The 21,746-nt window shown below is 37.8% G+C and overlaps 1 protein-coding gene across 8 annotated transcripts in view; it reads left to right on the top strand.

The window, feature by feature from the left end:
* The window catches only part of NARS2 (asparaginyl-tRNA synthetase 2, mitochondrial), a 139,646-nt gene that overhangs the window by 99,323 nt on the left and 18,577 nt on the right, over positions 1 to 21,746 (top strand). For 5 of the 8 annotated variants that reach the window (XM_086678418.1, XM_086678420.1, XM_025928967.2 and 2 more), the window contains 4 exons: positions 993 to 1,091; positions 1,200 to 1,237; positions 11,131 to 11,197; positions 12,514 to 12,651. In XM_086678418.1, the coding sequence (XP_086534544.1) occupies positions 993 to 1,091; positions 1,200 to 1,237; positions 11,131 to 11,197; positions 12,514 to 12,651 (342 nt within the window). Of the gene's footprint in view, positions 1 to 992; positions 1,092 to 1,199; positions 1,238 to 11,130; positions 11,198 to 12,513; positions 12,652 to 19,359; positions 19,463 to 21,746 lie in introns of all 8 variants that reach the window. The other 3 variants (XR_015241125.1, XM_086678423.1, XM_086678419.1) reach the window with 3 other exon arrangements.

The raw sequence follows: 21,746 nt of genomic DNA, 5'->3' as shown, positions 1-21,746 counted from the left end.
ATAAATGTATCTGGTTGTCCGTTGGTAATTAAGTATGTTCCTGTATCTGGTCATATTAAGTTAATTCAGTAGATGCTTGTGCCCCACCCTGTGGGTGCCATGATAGGGTGTACCAGAAATGCAAGAGAGGAAGGGAAGATACCTGACTTTGAGGCAGCCTGTACTTAATGAATGTCTGTATCTTTCTGAATACAACATTTAGAGGGCCTAATAGCTCCCTGACTTCAGACCAAAAATTTTAGTTTTGATTAGAAATATCTTCCATTCCACTTTTTTTCTTCTAACAAGAGTTTCTTCTGTGAGATGTCTGTGGATACTCCTAGTAGAATGAATTCTTACATACTGATTTGTGTTGTATCATGATTTGTGTTCTTTTTACTGTATGCTTTAGCAAAGCAAAAATCTACGTAGATTTATCTCTCTCTATATAAAATCTATATAGGTGTATCTCATTGCTCCTCTAATTTTAAAGTCAACTTTCATTTACCAGTGACTGAATGAAGCACTTCTCAAAGTGTCTTACTGTTCACAACAACTAATGTTTGTTGTATGCTTCTCTGAACCAGGTACTAAAGCTAAGTCTTACACATGGATTATCTCATTTAATTATCGTAACAATCCTGTGAGCTAGGTACCATCATTGTCCTGATTCTACAGTGAGTATATTGCAGTTTAGAGAGATGTCAGTTTTGGCTGTTCGTTTAACATCCCGCTTCAATAGTAAGTATTGAAACTATGAACAGAAGAGTCATACAGTTTTCTTTCTTTTTTTTTTTTTTTTTTTTTTTTTTTTTTTTTACCCACTCTGGGAAGAAGTTGCACTGCCTCCCCAAAGCAATCTGGAAAACTGAACTAATTTGGTATAGTCCATTCAGGGATTAAGAAGCCTAATGGATTGATAGCCGCTAAAACCTGGAGATCAGTCCGCACCCTAAACAGGTTTTCATATAAAGTAGCCTACTTGTCAGGCAATTCTATGTCATTTCTCTTAGGTTATGGAGGGGCTCTTCAAGACTGCAACAATGATGGTTCTTTCAAACTGTACTGAAGATGTTGAACTCTGTCACAAATTCATAGCTCCTGGTCAAAAGGTAATTAGTTTTGTGGATAAAATCCAATCCATCTACTCTTTAAGTATATTAATTACATATAATAAATATAATTGCATTTAATAATTTTTTTTCTCTTTTCTTACCAAGGACAGATTAGAACATATGCTAAAAAACAACTTTTTAATGTAAGTAATTATACTTTCTCTGAACTTTGTTTACACTTTATCACAGTATATATTGCACTCCGTTAAATTTATATATATATATATATATCTCCTTATCACAAGGAAGGCCCAGGTTTTAAATGTTTTTATAGCTCTTATGTCTGGTTCCTAGGTGATAATGTTTCATGAATAAATAAATGAATAAATCATAGTAAGATAAATGAACAGAGTAATTATTAATTGTATTAATGCAATTCAAACTAATACTGACTTTAGTGATCAAAATTTGGCTCAATTAAAAAGCTTTTATTTTAATTCCCATATAATTAACATAGGGTATTATATCAGGTTCAGGTGATACAATGTGATTCAACAATTATATACGTTATTCATTGCTTATCATGATAAGTGTATTTTTAATCCCCATCACCTCCCCACCTCCCCTCTGGTAGCCATCCGTTTGTTCTCTATAGTTAAGAGTCTGGGGGGTTTTTTGGTTCGCCTGTTTTTTTCTTTGTTTGTTTTGTTTCTTATGTCCTACATATAAGTGAAATAATATGGCATTTGTCTTTCTCTGACTGACTTAATTCTCTTAGCATTATACTCTCCAGATTCATCCATGTTGTTGTGAATGGCAAGATTTTGTTCCTTTTTTATGGCTGGGTAATATTCCATCGTGTACATATTGATACCACATCTTCTTTATCCATTCATCTATCAGTGGACACGCTTCCATAATTTGGCTGTTGTAAATAGTGGTGCAATAAACATAAGCACGCATACATTTTTTTTCAAATGAGTGTTTTTTAATTTTTTGGGTAAATACCCAGTAGTGGAATTACTGGATCATATGGTAGTTCTGTTTTTAATTTTTTGAGCAACCTCCATACTGTTTTCCACAGTGGCTGCACCAGTTGCATTCCCACCAATAGTGCACGAGGGTTCCTTTTTCTCCACATCTTTGCCAACACTTGTTTCATGTTTTGTTGATTTTAGCCTTTCTGACTGGTGTGAGGTGATACCTCATTGTGGCTTTAATTTACATTTCTCTGATGATGAGTGATGTTGAGCATCTTTTCATGTATCTGTTGGCCATCTGTCTATATCTTCTTGGAGAAATGTCTGTGTCTTCTGCCCATTTTTTAAAAATTTTTTTTTTTCAACGTTTTTTATTTATTTTTGGGACAGAGAGAAACAGAGCATGAACGGGGGAGGGGCAGAGAGAGAGGGAGACACAGCATCGGAAACAGGCTCCAGGCTCCGAGCCATCAGCCCAGAGCCTGACGCGGGGCTCGAACTCACGGACTGCGAGATCGTGACCTGGCTGAAGTCGGAGGCTTAACCGACTGCGCCACCCAGGCGCCCCATTTTTTTATATATTATTAATACTAACCCTTTATTGGCTATGTCATTTGCAGATGTCTTCTTCTGTTCAATAGGTTATCCTTTAATTTTGTCGATTGTTTCCTTTGCTGTGCCAAAGCTTTTTATTTTAGTGTAGTCCCCGTAGTTTATTTTGGCCTTTGTTTCCCTTGCCCCAGGAGACATATCTAAAAAAGTGTTGCTGGGGCGCCTGGGTGGCGCAGTCGGTTGAGCGTCCGACTTCAGCCAGGTCACGATCTCGCGGTCCGTGAGTTCGAGCCCCGCATCAGGCTCTGGGCTGATGGCTCAGAGCCTGGAGCCTGTTTCCGATTCTGTGTCTCCCTCTCTCTTTGCCTCTCGCCTGTTCATGCTCTGTCTCTCTCTGTCCCAAAAATAAATAAACGTTGAAAAAAAAAAAAAAAGTGTTGCTGTGGTTGAGGTCAGAGAAATTGCTGCCTGTGCTCTCCTCTAGGAGTTTATAGTTTCAGGTCTCACATTTAGGTTCTTAATCTATTTTGAGTTTATTTTTGTGTATGGTGTAAGAATGTGGTCCAGTTTTATTCTTTTGCATGTAGGTGTCCACTTTTCCCAACACCATTTGTTGAAGAGACTCCCTTTTTCCCATTGGATATTCTTGCCTCCTTGCCAAAGATTATTTGACCATGCAATTGTATGTTTATTTCTGGGCTCTTTATCTGTTCCATTGATCTGTGTGTCTCTTTTTGTGCCAGTACTATACATTTTGATTACTGCAGCTTTGTAGTACCTCTTGAAATCTAGGATTGTGATACCTCCGGTTTTGTTCATCTTTTTCAAGATTGCTTTGGCTATTTGGGGTCTTTTGTGGTTCTATACAAGTTTTAGAATTGTTTGTTCTAGTTCTGTAAAAAATGCTATTGGTATTTTGATAGGGATTGCATTAAAATTGTAGATTACTTTGGATAGTATGGACATTTTAACAGTATTTGTTTTTTCCAATCCATGAGCGTGGAATATCTTTCCATTTGTGTCATCTAAAAAACCAACTTATAAAATACATACATGTAATGTCTATCACTTTTACTGTTTCAGTCTTTTTTTTTAATTTACCTTCAATTGCTCTAATCAGATAATATATTCTAAACCTGGTTTTTTGGTGACTTTTTTAAATCTAAAGATCTGTGTTTTAAGTATAACACATACATTTTTCTTCATTTCCACTATCCTATACAAGTAGTACTTGATATCAGACTGTTAATTCCACTAACCGTACTAATCAGATAGGTTGTTCCATTTTACAGTTTATTATAAAACAAACACATACTTGATATGGAAAAAGAGCAATAAGCAATCTCTCCATAAATAATACAAATCATTTATATAAGTCTTAGTATTCGATGTATTTAGTGTGTATAGGAGTTAAGTTTGGTACTCAGAAGACTGGAAAATTGTTTCTGAACGTAAGTTGGTATCATTCTTCACTTGCTATCATTAGCTTTAGGAAGTTTTTGTTCTAAGAGAATAAAGAATTCAGCCTGTCCTGGAGAATGGTAATAAGAAAAACTTGGCATACTTGACTGAGCTGAGAATTTCAGATATCAGTGTAGACCTTCAGGCTACAAGTTAAAAGTGATGAGTCGTTGAGCCGGAATAAATAGCAAAACAACAGATGTAAGATCAGAAAAAGAGGAAATAGGAGCCCTATGATAGAGAATCGAAGGCAGTGGAGTACAACTGAAAGCTTTTGAGGTTTTTTTTTTCTTTCACTTAAGTGTATATGGAGTATGTTAACTAACTGGAATTTAAATGAAAACTTGAAAAAAGGAAAAAACAGTGTATATTGAATACTCACAATGTGCCAGGCTTGTTCTAAAATCTAAAACGACTGTTTTAAAGCAGCAAACAAAGCAGATAAAATTCCCTTCCTTCATTGAGCTTACATTTCTGGGGAGGAAATAAGAAACAAGAAACAAATAAGTAAAACATACAGTCTGTGAGAATGAATAATACTAAGGGAGAAGAAACCCAGAGAAGAGAGAGAAGATAAGACAAAAAGAGTGAAGAGGTAGAAGTTTTACTTAGTGTGACAGAGAAGATCTCACTGAGATGATTTTTGAGTAAAGAATTAAAGAAACTAAGAGAACTAGCTATATGGATATGTGGAAAAAGAATATTCTAGGCAGAGGGAATAGCAAGTACAAAGGCCCTGAGGTTGGGCCATACCTGGTTTGTTCAAGTAATAGTGAGGAGTGGATAAGGGAAAAGGATAATAGAAGACAAGGAAAGGTGGTGGGAGGTGGAAAATCATGTATAGCTTTTTAGGTCACTGTGAAGAGTTTGGGTTTTTGCTTGAGTAAGGTAAGGAAACCATTGAAAAGTTCTGTGCAGGACTGATAAGATCTGAATTGGATTTAATAGGATCACTCTGGCTACTGGGTGAGAACAGACTTCAGGGTGAGAGCCAGCACAAGAGTGAGAGCAGAAAACCAACCAGAAGATTATTAGAGCCATCTGGATGAGAGTACATGATGATTTAGACCATGTATTAGATTTATACAGAGAAACAAAACCGACATGATGTGTATATGTAAATATTTATTTTTAAGGAATCATCTCCTACAGTGTGGATCCTTGAGGAGTTCAAAATTTGATGGAGTAGTTCAGCAGGCTAGAGTCTCAGGGAAGAGTTACAGCTGGGAGTCCAAAGGCATTCTGCTGGCAGAATTCCCTCTTTCTTGGGAGAGACCAGTCTTTGTCCTATTAAAGCCTTCAACTAATTGGATGTGGCCCACACTGTGGAGAGTACTCTGCTTTACTCAGAGTCCACTGAATTAAATGTTAATCTCACCCAAAAACACCTTCACAGAAACATCCTGAATAATGTTTGAGCAAATATCTGAGTACCATTGCCCAGCCAAGTTGACACATAAAATAACCATCACCGGCCAGGATGGTAGCAGTGGAGATAGTTTTTCTATTCTGGATATATTTTAAAGATAGAGCAAACAGGATGTGCTGAGAATATTCGGGAGAGAGAATTTAAGTCAAGAGTGACTTCAAACCTTTTGTCTTATACAGCTATAAAAATGGAGTTGCCGTTAACTGAGATTCGGAAAGTGGTATCCCCCTTGGGGTAAGTTGGGAGGAGGTATCAGGATCATCATCATGAGGTGTCATGTTAAGGCTGAGATTCTTTTCAGGTAGATGTTGGGTAGGCAGTTTCAGTGTACAGATCTGGAGCTTACAGAAGACTTCTGAACATTGCATATTGATAAAAGTAGTAAGTAAGCAGGTAGGAAAGAATTAATTTGGGCATCCGAAGGATCTGTGCTGGGGAGAGAAAACCAGAGAGAACATCTTATCTAGTGAATAAGATCTAAGATGGGAAAAAAATATCCACCTTTTATTGACTATTTGCTATGTGCCAGGTAGTGATACACTTTACATACACCAGTAGTTCGTTGTATCTTCACAACAGCTCTGTGAATAGTTGTTACTGCCATTCTGTAGATGAAGAATCAACTCAGATTAGGCAAATAAAACATGAAATGGGGATTCAAACTCACTCGTCTGATTTCAAAGCTCATGCTTTTAACCACTATGCTTCATGTTATTCAAAAGGGCACTGGAATTAATGCTAGAGTAGCTGTAGCTCCTTGCTGTCCTTATGACCGTCACATATCACTTAACTTGTGCTTTGGAGTCCAGGTCTGTAAAATACTGAGGTTGGGAAATGACCTCGTGGGCCATGTCCCATCAGTCATTGCCGGCATCATCATCCATTCCACGGCACAAATCATGGTTGTGGTTTAAATGTATACTTGTGATGATTTGTTTAGTGTTTTCAACTCCATATGGTAGGGAGCTTGTTGATTTTGTTTACTGTTACAACACCCCCCGTGCTTAGTACCTCTAACAGGAACTCAGTAAATATTTATTGAATAATGGAATGAATGAGTAAATGAAATTTGCACGACCATGGGATCGAGAGTATTCTTTAGGCTAGGTCCTCTCCCTGAAGTTTCCTGTTAACATGTATCACTGTTTACTCTGGGCAGTGAATGCAATGAGCTATGGCTTAGAGGACCTGGATTCTAATTCTGGCGATACTTGTTATCAGCCATTAGTCAGTGGCTTAGTATTTTTCAACACATATTTGTTGGCTACCTGCTATGAGTTAGGCACTATGCTAGTCATTAACAATTCAGTAGTGAATACAGGCAAGGATTGTTCCTTTTATGGAATTTAAAATCTAGAGCAAAAGATGAATAGTTAACTATTTGAATGAATGATTATCTAATTACAACTATGAACTTGGTTAATAGTAAATCTTTAATCATTTTGAACCTCAGTTTCCTCTTCTATAAAGTAATAACTTGTCAGTGCACCTGGGTGGCTCAGTCACTTGAGCATCCAACTCTTGGTTTTCAGCTCAGGTCATGATCTCACAGTTCTCGGGTTCGAGCCCCACCTCAGGCTCCGTGCTAACCGTGCGGGGCCTGCTTGAGATTCTCTTTCTCCTTCTCTCTCTGCTCCTCCCCCACTTACACTCTCTTTCTCAAAATAAATAAACTTGAAAAAAAGTAATAACTTGTCTATCATACGGTTTAAAGGATCTAATGACCATACTGCTTAAACAGTGTGCCAGGCTAGATAACTTAAATAAAACTCCTACTACAAAACATCTAAAAATGCTTGTTAAAAATTATAAAAAAAATTTTAAATACATTATTGAAGTCACTGGAAAGTAGGAGGAAGTTCCAGGAGCTAGAAATGAAGAGGGAACTGAACACCAGAGGGGTATACATAAATGACATGACGTAGACTTTTCTCAAGGTGTGGAGTATATGCTAGATGGAGGGGGTGTTGCTAGCTTTTGAAACCAAAGATTTTAACAGCCATAAGAGGACATGAGAGTAGACCTAAGCATGATGAATTAGAATTGAGACACTCCCCAAAGTATACATACACATGCACACACACGCACACACAGAAGATACCATGTGACTTGTGTTCTTATGCATAAACAGATTTCATTGTATTCTTGGCTACTTGTTAGGATTGTTTTTTATGAAGATATATTATTTAAAGGTCTTGTGTAGTAATTGAATTTAGCCTTTACCAAGCAGAAATAGAATTCATTTATTTTATTCTTTATAGCATTAAGGTTTTTTTTAAAAATAGAGTACTTACCTTCTTTTGCTCTTCGTTTATCTGTGAATTTGAGTCAAAGAATGCGAATAATTTTCTCTTAGCGGTTTCACTCCAACAGCTTCAGAATAATTTTCTTCATTCAACAATAAAAAATTTAAATATCAAGGTAGTTTGATACTGCATCATGCAATATCAGCGTCTGTTCCTCCTTCCTCAAAGTACTTTAGAAATAACTTCTGGGAAGAAGAACTATTATTCTCTGTACATACAAAAAAAAAATTTTACTAGAGAGAGAGTTGATAAAGGCCACTAAGGATATCCAGTGTCAGAACTGTAATTTGAACTCGAAAGCTGTGCTTCAACTTAGGGTGTAGGGAGAGTGGGGCAGAAGATCCAGAATAACAAGAGATACTTACACAGAGAGTCATTTTCTTAAAATAATGTAGCAGTAACATATCACTGGCACAAAATCCTGGTGCTTCCCACTTAGCTCTTATATTTGTCAGTATAAGGAGTAGATCATCTCAAGCAATTGATGGAATAGAACAATAGAATGTCTAAGCAGGAAAGAATTATAGACAATGTAGTCCAATACCCTTATTTTACAAGTAGGAATATTTAATTTTTTTTTTACTGGTTGTATAAAACATTACAGAAATTTATAAAATGTTTTCCTTAAGGTAAAGTGATTTACATAGTACCCAATAAGTGGTAGAGTCAGGGAGAACTCAGAGCCCATTGTGTTGTTTTGATTGAGCATAATTAAACTCCCAAGTGTTCTAGGCATTATCTTAGTAGTTAAAAGCTTAGGCTCTGGAGTCAGCACATCAGGTTTACTATTTATTTGTGTGAGTGATTTTTGGCAACTTACTGTCCCTTCTAACCTTCTATTCCCCTTCTGTAAAATACTCATTTAAAAATTATTACTACCATCAACACCATTACCATTGTTACCAGAAATAACTTGTTATGTAATACTAGATTTTAATTTGAATAAATTTTTCATCTTGGAAAAATCACTCAAAACAGCTTTGGAAGCTTCATTTGTGCTATGTACACTCTTTCCAATTAGTTATCAGAGGTATGAACTTCATTTTTCCCTCAGTGAATAAGTTTGTGTTAAGTAAGTTAACTTTTTGAACTCAAAGTCCTTCAGAAAATTTGTAGATCTTGGGGTTTTGTTTGGTTTGTTTTGGGGTTTGGGTGGAGGTTTTTTTGATGTTTTATTGTAGATTTTTGTTTTTAATCATCCAAAGTACTGTTGCAAATGGCATAGGGAAACTGACATTTTTGTTTACTACTAATAGGCATAAATTGGTAGAACACTATAAAAGGGAAGCAGAATCTTTGGCAGTATCAAAATATATAAAAACTGTAAATGTAAATACACATTGATCCAACAATTCTATTTTTTCCATATTCAAAATTAATATGGAATTAATGTAGAATCATTTGTAATTGATGTATGTAGTCATGATTTCTAATAGTAAAAGATAGAAACAGCTGAAATGTCCATCAGTAGGTTAGTAGTTAAACTAATTAGGGTACAGCCACAAAATGGAATATTATGTAATAATTCAAAAAAATGAAGAAACTCTTTATATACTGATATGGAAAGATCTGCATGGCATGTGATTGAGGAAAACAAAGTATATATGGGAGGTATACTGTGGCTGTCATCTGTTAAACAAGATTGTATATTAATATTTGCTAATAGGTGTATAAAACTCTGTGGAAGGATACACAAGAAACCAATAACAGTGTTTGTATGTCAGGAGTGGAGCCAGGTAGCTATGAGATAGGAGATGTACGCTTTTTTAAACATAGTGATTTTTTTTTTTTTTTTTTTTTTTACTATGTTCATATATTACCTATTAAGTTAAATTAAAACAAATGCTTGGCTTGACTTGCTTTAGACATGAGAGTTTCTTACTGAGATAACTAATGGTATTTTTCCTAATCAGTCTTACAACCCTGAGCATGTATTACAAAGCCCTGACTATGGCCTGAAAGACTCCATAAGATCTGACCTCTGACTGTCTCTCCTATCTAATTTCCTGACATTCCTCCCCTTGTTCACTTTGCTACAGGCACACTGACCTTTTTGTTCCTTGAATGAGCCAAACTGTTCCTTCACTTCAGGCCTTTGTACTTACTGTTCCTTTTGCCTGGAATACTTCCCCTCAGATATTTGTATGGTTCATTTCCTTATGTCATGCAGGTCCCCAGCTCAGTGAGACTTTTCTTGGCCATCTTATTTAAAATAGCACCCCCAAGAGGTGCCTGGGTGGCTCAGTCAGTTAAGCGTCCAACTTTGGGTCAGGTCATGACCTCATGGTTCATGAGTTCAAGCCCCGCGTCGGGCCCTGTGCCGACAGCCCAGAGCCTGGAGCCTGCTTCCAATTCTGTGTCTCCCTCTCTCTGCCCCTTCCCTGCTCACACTCTGTGTGTGTGTCTCTCTCTCTCAAAAATAGATAACATTAGGGGCGCCTGGGTGGCGCAGTCGGTTAAGCGTCCGACTTCAGCCAGGTCACGATCTCGCGGTCTGTGAGTTCGAGCCCCGCGTCAGGCTCTGGGCTGTATGGCTCAGAGCCTGGAGCCTGTTTCCGATTCTGTGTCTCCCTCTCTCTCTGCCCCTCCCCTGTTCATGCTCTGTCTCTCTCTGTCCCAAAAATAAATTAAAAAAAAAAAAAAAAGTTGAAAAAAAAAAAAATAGATAACATTAAAAAAAAATTTGTTTAATAAAATAAAATAGCGTCCCCAAACATCCTTTGTCTTCTCACCTTGCTTTATTTTTCTTCACAGCTCCAATAGCACCCTGACATGATATTCTTTATGTTTATCTTTCTTCCCACCCACCATCCCCATCACACACCACACATCACACCACACACACACACACACACACACACACACACACATGAATATCTGCTCCATAAAGGCTTTGTTTTTATTTACTATTTCTCCAGTGCCTAGAATAATGCCTAGTACATAGTAGGTGCTCAATAAATGTATATTGTATGAATGAATGATGACTTTATGGAAAGACTTTTGCTCTTTCAACCTCAATATTTCATACCTTTTATTAGGGCATTGGCATAGCATGAATTCAGAGAAAATCTTTACTTGCTTAAGTGACTAGTTCCTCTGTGTACACTACAAGTAGATCAGGAATAGGATTATTGAATGGCTGTTTCTCTTCATACTGATCAGACTCTTGTACGATTAGATCAGCCTTAATTTCTGATTACTCAGTGATGATTTGTTTTTAATCATTCTTGATTACTCAATAACCACTTGGTACTCATTTGTGACCTCAAAGATTATATGGGAATAGGCCTTTTGTGGTTTTCAGATGGACTAACTAACATCATACCATTGCATTGACTTTTCTCTGCTTTTATCCTGTTCCTTTCCAGCATTTCTTATACTGAAGCAGTGGAGATCTTAAAGCAGGCATCTCAGAACTTCACCTTCACCCCAGAGGTAGTATTTTTATTTACATTTATATTAATACTTATATGTATCTTCCCCTGCTCTTGTCCTTATCATCTGTCATTAACAATGCTGACGTGTGGCTCAGTCGGTAGAGCATTCAACCCTTAATCTCAGGGTCGTGAGTTCAAACCCCACGTTGGGAGTAGAGCTTACTTTAAAAAAAAAAAAAAGAATCCTTTAAAATAATCTTATTTCTCTTATTAGCAGTGTTTAGTATTTGCTTATCTTTAGATTGGCCTTTTTTTGATGTTTGCTTAACCTTGTTGAAACAGTTAGAATAAATAATAATTTTGAAGTAGAATCCTATCCTTTATAATAGTCATGACTAAAGGGTTATAAAGAAGTTTCCCAAGTTTAGGAAGGTGAAAATCCTTTAAGAGAATGGTAACATATTCAGAGAGGTCACATGACTTATCAGTGGGCATGCCCATAATGTTAGAGGTGAGTCTCCTTGTTCCTATGTCAGAGCTTCTTCTCTATAATTAAGGTATTGGCAGACAGTAGGAATAATATAATGTTAAGAATTTCTATAATGACTCTATCTTCAAACTATGCCATATACTGTTCCTATCCCCAGTCCAGTCAGATCCTCTTATGAGTTATAATAGTTATGCTTGTTATATTTATAATCAGTTAATTTGTATAATTTTTTATTTAATATTTGTCTCCCACCCTGGAAGCTTCATGAAGTTGGGGATTCTGTTTTTCTCACCACTATGTTCAGTATCTAGCTAGCATGGTACCGGGATTTAATAGGCACATTAGTATTTGTTGAATGAATAGATAAACAGTGTTATTAAATATTCATCAGAACATCTGATATATGAATTGACTCTTTTATTAAAAAAAATTCACTGAGAGAAGCCATCTAGCCAGAGATAAACTGAATATTAGGAATATTATCTTTCATCATTTAATTTCCTGTGATTTAGGAACAGTAACCATAGAAGAAGCTGTAGGCGATATTAATAAAAGCCATGATTTTGAAGTCCATTTTTACACACTGTGGGAAGTGTACTTTATTTTCTTGCAGATGCGATTCATCTGCTAAATGCCGCTCCCCAAGATGGGGGACAGAAAGCATAGTGTTTATCTACTGGTTTCAGTTTTCATCTCTCCAGGCCTTCGGATGTTCTCATAACACACCTCTCTGTTTCACTTATCTGTGTAACCTCAGCAGACAGCTCCACACATCACTGATACACAGAGGAAGCCCTTGGAACTGATACAGGTTATTTTCGGGTACTGCATTGTGTATTTCAGCTTTGTCTTCTCCTTTGATAACTTCTTTTTTCTCACTACAGTGGGGTGTTGATCTACATACTGAACATGAAAAGTACCTGGTGAAACACTGTGGCAACATACCAGTCTTCGTCATTAATTATCCATTAGCACTCAAGCCTTTCTACATGAGGGATAATGAAGATGGCCCTCAGCACACAGTAAGAAAGATCACTAAATAAATCAGGGTTGGTCATCTCAGAGTCTGGGCTTTTCCCTTGATTTAATTTCATTTATCTTTTGGCATATTTTACAAAATTATATCCATCACTTGACCTGTCTTAAAGTAATAAAATTTCTCAAAGCACCTCTAAAAAAAAGTGTTCCTACAGAAGATCTCAGTGTTCTATAAACATATTTCCTCCTCTCTGTCGCATTATGTCCTTCTTAGTTTAGCAGATGCAAATGTAAATGTGTTTTTTGTTTTCTTTTGTTTTTTTAAGTAATTGAGAGGAAGTGGCCCAGAGCAGTGTTGAACAGTGGCAGGTCTACCGTCTCGTAAAATACCGAGAAGGACTGAGGGGCGGAGGGATGCGGGTAAGAAAGGAAAGCAGTGGTATGATCAGGCGGAGGAAGAGCTTCCTTGGCAGAGCAGGAGGCTCAGAGTGCTTTGGTTTGGCTGTCATACAGAAATGGTAGGCTGAATCTGGAGGGATCCGAGAGGGCCAGGCAGATTCTCCTGTCACTCCTCTTCTGACTGTCTCTTCTCTGTCTTTTCTCTGTCTCTTTCTCTGCTTTTGCCTCTCCTGTGCTCTGTCCTTTTTTCACCCTTAACTTTCATTGCTTTTTTATTCTTCTGGTTTACTTTTTCCTTTTTTTCTTTTTTTTTGGTGTGTCTTTATCCCACTCTAACAAAATTAGCCGTAATATAAAATAAGAATATATTTTAATCTTTAAATACTTAAATACTTATTGAATAGTTAAATACTTAATATCATTAATGGTAAAAGTCTGTGAGACAAATAAATTATGTTTACCTCACAAAAGGTCTAAGACCTAAACTTTGCTATCTGGGGCTTTTCACTTGTCTCTAGATAAATACCAATAGAAAAATTATATCAGGGCCCACTAGTAAATAAAATGCCTTCATCTTAGGAATACAAGGTTCTCTATTTGAATGTATTACCTGTTTTCTCTATATATTATAGTATTAGTAAAATAGCATTAGCCATCTATTAATAGATTCCTATCAGGCGACACTACATCTCATCTCTAACTTGCCAAGAAACTTATTTCTCCCATTTTACAGATGAGAAGCTGGGGTTCAGGGACATCAATTGCACTTCCCATGCCTGCATAGGCAGCGAATGACAGAGTTGGTGATCAGATCTGACTCCCTCTGGCTCTGAAGTCTGTGTTCTTTCCTACTCTGTCATACTACCTCAAAGCCATAAATATAAAATTACATTGATTTTACGCATCCCACCTTTTCACACAACGTTATCCAAAACCAGTGAGCACACAGTTGATTTATGATTCTTATTTTCTCTTCTCCCTACCAACCTTCTGGTATAATTGATTATGAGAGAGGAATTGGCCCACAGGTCAGCAGCAAAGAATAGGAGAGACTAGGACATAGATTACCCAGTCCTAAAAAATTCAGTATTGAGCCTACGTCACAAAACAGAACTGCGTCCATATGTGTTGGCTTTTTTATCACTCTATCCCATCCTGCTTCCACCTCGCCGCTCCCCCCACCCCCATACACACGCCATGTAGTGTTTGCATGTAACTTCCTGACATTCAGCACTTCTCAGACATTCAGTTGTGCACTTCTTAAATACTCCTTCTCTCTATTATAATAATAATGTGGCATGGTGACGGCTGGTGACTACACTTGTTGTGGTGAGCATTGAGTAATGTATTTCATTGTTGAGTCACTGTTGTCCACCTGAAACTTATACATTGTATGTCAACTATACTTCAGTGATTTAAAAATCAATTCAAAGTGTTTTAATTAATAACTTTGCCACTTTATAGACTTTCCTGGGTTACCCAGTCACCTTGAGCCTTCCTCTTCTGAATTTCTGTAGCATGTAAAGAATTAGTAAAACTGGTAACATTGTGTCTATTTTTTGTACTCTCTGTATTGGTTTTCCTTTCTCAAATGAAACTCTTCTCAGGATGGGAATAAGTTTCTTATAGCCACCATGGCTTCTACTACTCATTCTTCATTCCCTCTAACTGTGACTTCCACCCCTGTCGTACCACTGAAGCAGCTCTTTCTAGGGTCAGTAATAACTGTCATGGTATTAAATCCACAGACTTTAAAAGTCTTAATTTTTACTTTACCTCTCGGCATTACTCAGCACTAATGGCTTTCTTATTTTGAAATTTTTCTCCTCCCTTGGCTCCTGTGACATTGCATTCTCCCAGTTTTCCTCTGTTCTCAGTGGTTTATTCTTTCTCAGTCTCTTATATAGGTTTGTGCTCTTCCATCGATCCAGTGGATGATGGGATTCCTCAGGGCTCCATCATAGATCTTGTTTCTCCTCGGGTGATTTCATCTGTACTCACAGCTTAATATTTATTTTCAGACAACTCAGACAGTCCTGTCTCTAATCCATACTTCTGCTCTGAGCTCTTACTGCCATTTATATATCTCAGAGGCATCTCAGCAAATCTAAAACTTACCCACCATTTCTACTCTTCTCCCCTCCTCCCACCAAATTTGACCTTCTTTCAATGTTCCCTGCCATCTAAGCAAGCCATATACCAGCCTCGTCTTTGAAATCTTCCTCACTTCCCATATTCAAGCTGTTATGAAGTTGTCATTTTTATACTTTTAAATAAATCTCAAATCCATCCGCTTCTCCTCATTTCCACTTTTACCTTTTTAGATTAAGGTACCATCATCTCTTGCCTGGTTTATTTCAGAAGCTTCCTGACTGGTCCTCCTGTGTCCACTTTTTCCTCCTCTGAGTCATTTCTCCCCACTTCAGTGTAGGCTTTTAGAAAATGTGAATCTGGTTATGTTATCTCCCCTCTTAAAACCATTCAGTGGCCTCCCATTGCTTTTTGTACCAAAGTCAGAATCCTTTCTTTGGCCCCTAGGCCCAGTATCATCTGGCTGCTCCTGTCTCTCTTGCCTGATGTACTATGCTGCTCCCCTTTGCTATTTCTGCTACATTCACATCACCCTTCCATGTCTTCAGACATGTACTGCTTTCTCTCATCATGGTATCTTTGCACAGTGTTCCCTCAATCTAGAACAATTTTCTTTACTAAGTAATTTTGCTATTTCTCCAAATCTCTATTCAGTCATCATTTCCCCAGAGAAACCTTCCATGACCCTCCAGACTGAGTCAGAGACCACTGTTAGACATTACAATGGTACCAGATTAAATTTCAGACCCAGAGCTACTAACTCTTCTTTTTTCTTTTTAATTTTTTTTTACATTTATTTTTGAGAGAGAGAGAGAGAGAGAGGGCACACAAGCAAGGGAGGGGCAGAGAGAGAAGGAGACACAGAATCTGAAGCAGGCTCCAGGCTCCGAGCTGTCTGCACAGAGCTGGATGCGGGGCTCAAACTCACAAACCGTGAGATTATGACCTGAGCCGAAGTTGGACACTCAACCGACTGAGCCACCGAGGCGCCACAGAGCTACTAACTCTTAATTCATCATAATCCTTAACACAGTTGTAATTTTACATTTATTTTTATGACTGTTGAATTAACGACCCTTCTTTATGCCACAGGACTCGTGGACCTCCTTTTCACTCATCGTTGTATCCGTAGTACCTAGCATAATGCCTGGAGCGTCACAGGCACTTCATACCTATTTGGTGATACATTGGGTATTGGGCAGATGGATGAATTGACACACAGTGGAGAAGTAGTGAGTGAGTGACTTCATTTGCTGAGGAAACTTCTGGGAAGCCAAAGAACAGCTTTTCTCTAAACCTCTAGAGTGACGGTGATATATTGTATAAAGGAAAGTCCAGTGGCTTTAGAATCACTCTTAGGTTCAAGTCCCAGGTCTGTGTGTTATAGGCCATGTGATCTTAAGTAAACCACCTAATTTCTTTGAATCTTAGTTTCCCCATCCATAAAAAATAAGATGATAATCTTATTCCAGCCTTGTGAAGATTAAATTAGATGATCTAAGAAAAATATCTAGCACAGTGTTTGGGGTGGCAGGTAGTCAGTAAGTGCAAAGCTCTCTTTCCTTCTAAATTTTGATACAATCTTTATTGTGATAAAGCACAGTAATGTTAAAATAATGTGTTTTGCAACATCAAACATGCTCTTACACAAGATTCTTTAAAAAGCCATTCTCTGATAGACTGCAGTCGCAAACATTTCTTCCCTTATGACAAGTCTCTCTAATAATGTGGTCTCACAGTTTGAAAACTGAAAGTATTATAATGGTATTTTAGTGTCCTCATATAATTTAGACAGTACTGTAATATGTAGCTTCTCAGAGCTAAATTATTAAAGCATAATGTAGTTAAACTATATGTGTATGTATATATATATATATATATATATATATATATATTAGACATAGATTGTAACGTTGATTTATTAACATCCTAGATTTCAACCCACTTGTATAGGGTACCTGCTTTCATCCCCTACTTTATTTTTTTCAATGGTGAATGAACAGGCTTTGGGCCAAATAACTAAGTTCTGTGTTTCTTTTAGTTGAGCTATAATAACAGGTTGTGGGCAGGGTTGCAAGAGTTTCTGCACTGGGTGCAATGCAATGTAAAAAATTCAGACAGACATGTTTCATAGGTGCCGTCCCTGGGGAATCAAAAGAGAAGGGTAGAGAAACGTTTAACCTGCATCTGTAACATTTGACCAGAGGTCATAAATAGTACAATTGTGTATTTTTCCAGTCGTTGTTCCTTTTCCTTTCTTTTCACCCCTTCCCCACCCCCTCCAAAAAACGAAAAATGAAGATAGGCACTATTATTATAATGAAAAGTACACTGGACTAAGGAGTTAATAGTGCCGGGCTTGAAATCCAGCTATCTTACTAGTTAGCTATATGACCTCAGTCAAGTCTGTCCAGTCTCTGAGCCTCACTTTCTCCCTCTGTAAAATCAGAGAATTGGATTAGATGACTCCACTGTACTAAACAGCTTTAAGATCATCTGTTTTCAAGTAGCATAAGTTTTTCCCCACTTGGATATATAAGAATAACTTGTAAATTAGTAAATATATTTGCTAATTTGAAGGACACAGATCATGGGCCTAAATAAAATTAATCAAACAAGCAAAGTGCTGTATTTCCCTGGATCTGGGTCCCTAAGTAAGTCCTCCAAAGACCAGTGCCAAGTATTCAGTTAGGGAAATGGCTTTGCAGAGAAGAGGATCTTTTCGTTCCAACCATTGTGATCAGGAGAAGGTAACTGCCCAGCAGTCCCTGGTGAGATGCCAAGATCACCAGGTAATGTTCTAATTTTTTAAATTGTATCAGTATTACTTAGCAAATCATAAAAACTTAAGCATTAGTGGGCATTCAGTAAAGTACATACTGTGAAGTTGACTTGGAAGGAGTAATAGTCAACCAAAGGATATCTAATGAATTCCCCTGGCTGGTGTTAATTAACCAACCTCCATCAAGCCAACAGAAATAGCAATGAAGGGAATGGCTAATTTTTCTCATATCTAGGACTAATGACTATCCAGGGCATTTATGTCAAAGTTGAAAGTATGCATTTTATTCCATCTAAAATGCTCCCAGACCAGCTAGCCATTTACTAGGCAAAGTCCATTTTTGGCCATTGCTACCTGCAGCCCATTTGAATCTTTACACCATCTCATCTGGAAGGCTCTCTTTCCTACCTGTGCCTCTTTGTTTTTAGGGCACAATACTGTCTGTCAGCAGTGAGAACAAAAGTTCATAGAGGCTGAAACCACAAACAGGTTTCCTGTGGTTTGTGGAACATTCTTCTTCTCTTGATAATAATACGTAATGTTCCTCCATTGTTGGTAGCAGCCTATGAGAAATGAATAGGGAGGTGTTCAATTTGTGTTTTTCATTAATAGTTAAAAATACTGAGGTAGGAAGAAAGGTAGCAGAGGAAGGGATATTAAACCCCCCCCCAAAATTAGCATAGAAAAGGTAATGTATTAAAGGCCTTATTCCTGTCTAGCCTAGTTTGTTTTTTAATTCAAGGTCTGCATTTTATTTTCAGTATATTGATTGAAATCAAAGAGTAAGAGTCAAAGGGAGTGTCATAAATAGAGACCAGGGCTTGTGGAGCTTGAACACCAGCACAAACTATTTCTAGACAGCGTGCCGCCGCAGCTGTGGGACTTAAACCAAATAAAAACTCACGTACAGTGGAGGAGGATGTGTCCAGCAGCATTCTGGCCTAGAAGATGTGTCCAAAGTGGAATAAGTTTTGTTTAGGACTAAGGAAGTTAGCGAAGATGGTAGTACAATTATTTGTAGCCTTCATTGTTACCATGTAGGAGAGTGAAAGTTCAGCAGAACTAAAATCTTTCCACTTCTTTCAAGTCTGCCGAAGGTGCATAGGAACAGAAGTGCTCACATTTGGTCAAATTTGTGAATTAAGAGGACTTTCTATTGTGTAGCCTAATTTTCACTTTCCCTAATGAAGGGCAGGATTGCTTGGCCCTAGCTCTGTAAGCGAGCCTCAGTCTCCCATAAACCACAGACATGCCAGCCCATAAGGGCAAATTGTAATCACCAGCTAATATTCTAGGCAACTTGCTTGTTTCCAGCCTGTTTGCACTCTAACCCCCTACCACCCTTCACTTGGCAAACACACAGCCAAGTTTTTCTCATTAGTTCTTAAGGAATTTATGTGATTCCCTCCATGTTTTACAATTTGTGCACCTTTATGTCATGATTTATATTATATCTGTATGTTCCCTTTACCTCCACTAGATCCCTGGAAAGACCTTAGTTTCTATAGTAATTAGCTCAGTAGTTACCAGGGGGAGACACAAGATAGAAGAATCCTTCCGGGAACCTCAACCCTAACTAAAAGGTATGGAAATTTGAAGGGGCTGTGTTAGTAATCTTTAGGGAATGCAGTATTTTTTATATCATATCAGAAGAAAGTGCAGCTGTGTGTATACCAAATGTAAATGTCTTTGTTTATAGTTGAGGAATACTTTGCTCTATTATATCTTCTCAGAAAGTGTGTAGAATCTCTTAGAGAGATGGGAGGATATCATGATAAAAGGAAAGCAGGAAGTATAATAATCTGACAGGGTCAAAAGGAAACTAAGCATATAGAAGAAGAGAAGGGAAGAAGGTTATATGGAGGAAGAAGAGAAAACAAGGCCTTTGTGGACCTTTCTTTACAAAGAGATGAATCTGTCCTTGATAAAAAAGAAACGGTACCCTTTGGTCTTGGAACATCCACGAGGCATTGTGAAGGAATGCCTTACTCAAAAGGTACATCTGTCTTAAGAGGATAAGCAGCTTTACTTTTTGTCAAGAAAACATAACGTGAAATTCATCCACCTGGAGGTGTGAATTTTCAGACCATCCAAAGAATGGACATAGATGATGTATGTATTCCCTTCATGTCACAAAATTAGGAGTGATATGGGACTTAATCCAGAGGTCTTCTAAAATTTTTATTCAATTAAAATAGGCTATTTTGTTAAGTTCTTTCCTATTCTGGTAAGTTCTTTCCTTTTGCTTGATACGTTCCTCTCCCAGAGTAGAGTGGAAGAAAATAGGAGAACTGCTATTCTGACCTTAATTATAGCTAACAATGAGGATTTGGTTGGGAGAGTGGAAGCGGAAGGTGAGGGAGAGGGGAGGAAACAAGGTAAACTTTTCTAATGTACATAAGTAGTTGCCACTTCTCCCGAGATTGTACTTCCCTGCTCCATCAGCATGAGTTATGTGACTTGTATTGGCCAAAGAATAGTGAGCAAACGTGATCTACATGCATTACTCCTCGACAAATGCTTTAATACATAGTTGTCTGTGCTTTTTTTCCATCTGCCCAGTCAGCAATACCTCATAAAGAGGACTTTTTTGGGGCGCCTGGGTGGCGCAGTCGGTTAAGCGTCCGACTTCAGCCAGGTCACGATCTCGCGGTCAGTGAGTTCGAGCCCCGCATCAGGCTCTGGGCTGATGGCTCAGAGCCTGGAGCCTGTTTCCGATTCTGTGTCTCCCTCTCTCTCTGCCCCTCCCCTGTTCATGCTCTGTCTCTCTCTGTCCCAAAAATAAATAAACGTTGAAAAAAAAAAAAAATTAAAAAAAAAAAAAAAAAAGAGGACTTTTTTTTTTTTTTTTTTTTAATCAGCTTCAAGCCAGGATGGACATGTAGCATAAGTTTTAAAAAGCCAATTCACTGTTGTAAAGCATTGGTTCTCAGTCAGGTGTTATTCTGTTTCGTCTCCCTACCCCCAACCCCCTACTCCCATGCAGGAGACATTTAGCAATGTCTGGCAACATTTCTGGTTGTCAGAACTAGGGCAGTGCAACTGGCATCTGGTGGAGAGAGGGCAGGTATGCTGTAAATATCCCACAATGCACAGGACAGACCCTCACAACAAAATTATCTGGCCAAAAATATCACTAATGCTGAGATTGAGAAGCCCTGTTGTAAACTTCTGGGATTGCTTATTACTAGGTTATTAGCATAATCTAACCTGTCCTGACTAATACAGCAACTACCACATTAATTTTATAATAGCTAATGTGGAAATAACTGGGCTTAACCAGTTGGATGCCTTCTTTATTAGGAAGACAGGTTTAAAGAAATCCAGGGGGGGAAATGTAGATATTGTACTATGGCGTAAGATTTTGAAGGTGGTTCAAAAGATTCAGAAGCTACCAGTTCTACAACTATTACTGTGCAGTTGCAAATATTCTAGATAAGCAAAAATTAAACAGAAAGGTCTAAAACCAGTATGGTTTCTCCAGTGAACTCAAATATTAAAATAAAGGAGGTTTTGTTTTTTTTTTTAATTTTTTTTTTTTAACGTTTATTTATTTTTGAGACAGAGAGAGACAGAGCATGAACGGGGGAGGGTCAGAGAGAGGGAGACACAGAATCTGAAACAGGCTCCAGGCTCTGAGCCGTCAGCACAGAGCCCAACGCGGGGCTTGAACTCACGGACTGCGAGATCGTGACCTGAGCCGAAGTCGGCCGCTTAACCGAATGAGCCACCCAGGCGCCAAAATAAAGGAGGTTTTTAATCAAAGATAAATATGCGTCTTTCATGGTCCTCTAAAAATAATGTACATTTTTTAAATTTTTTAATGTTTATTTATTCTTGAGAGAAAGAACATGAGTGGTGGGAGGG

Source organism: Puma concolor, chromosome D1, assembly GCF_028749965.1.
Source record: "Puma concolor isolate L17-30 chromosome D1, mPumCon1.1.hap2, whole genome shotgun sequence".
Lineage (NCBI taxonomy): Eukaryota > Metazoa > Chordata > Mammalia > Carnivora > Felidae > Puma > Puma concolor.
Note: the sequence above shows the minus strand (reverse complement) of the source record. Positions and strands in the feature narration are given on the sequence as shown.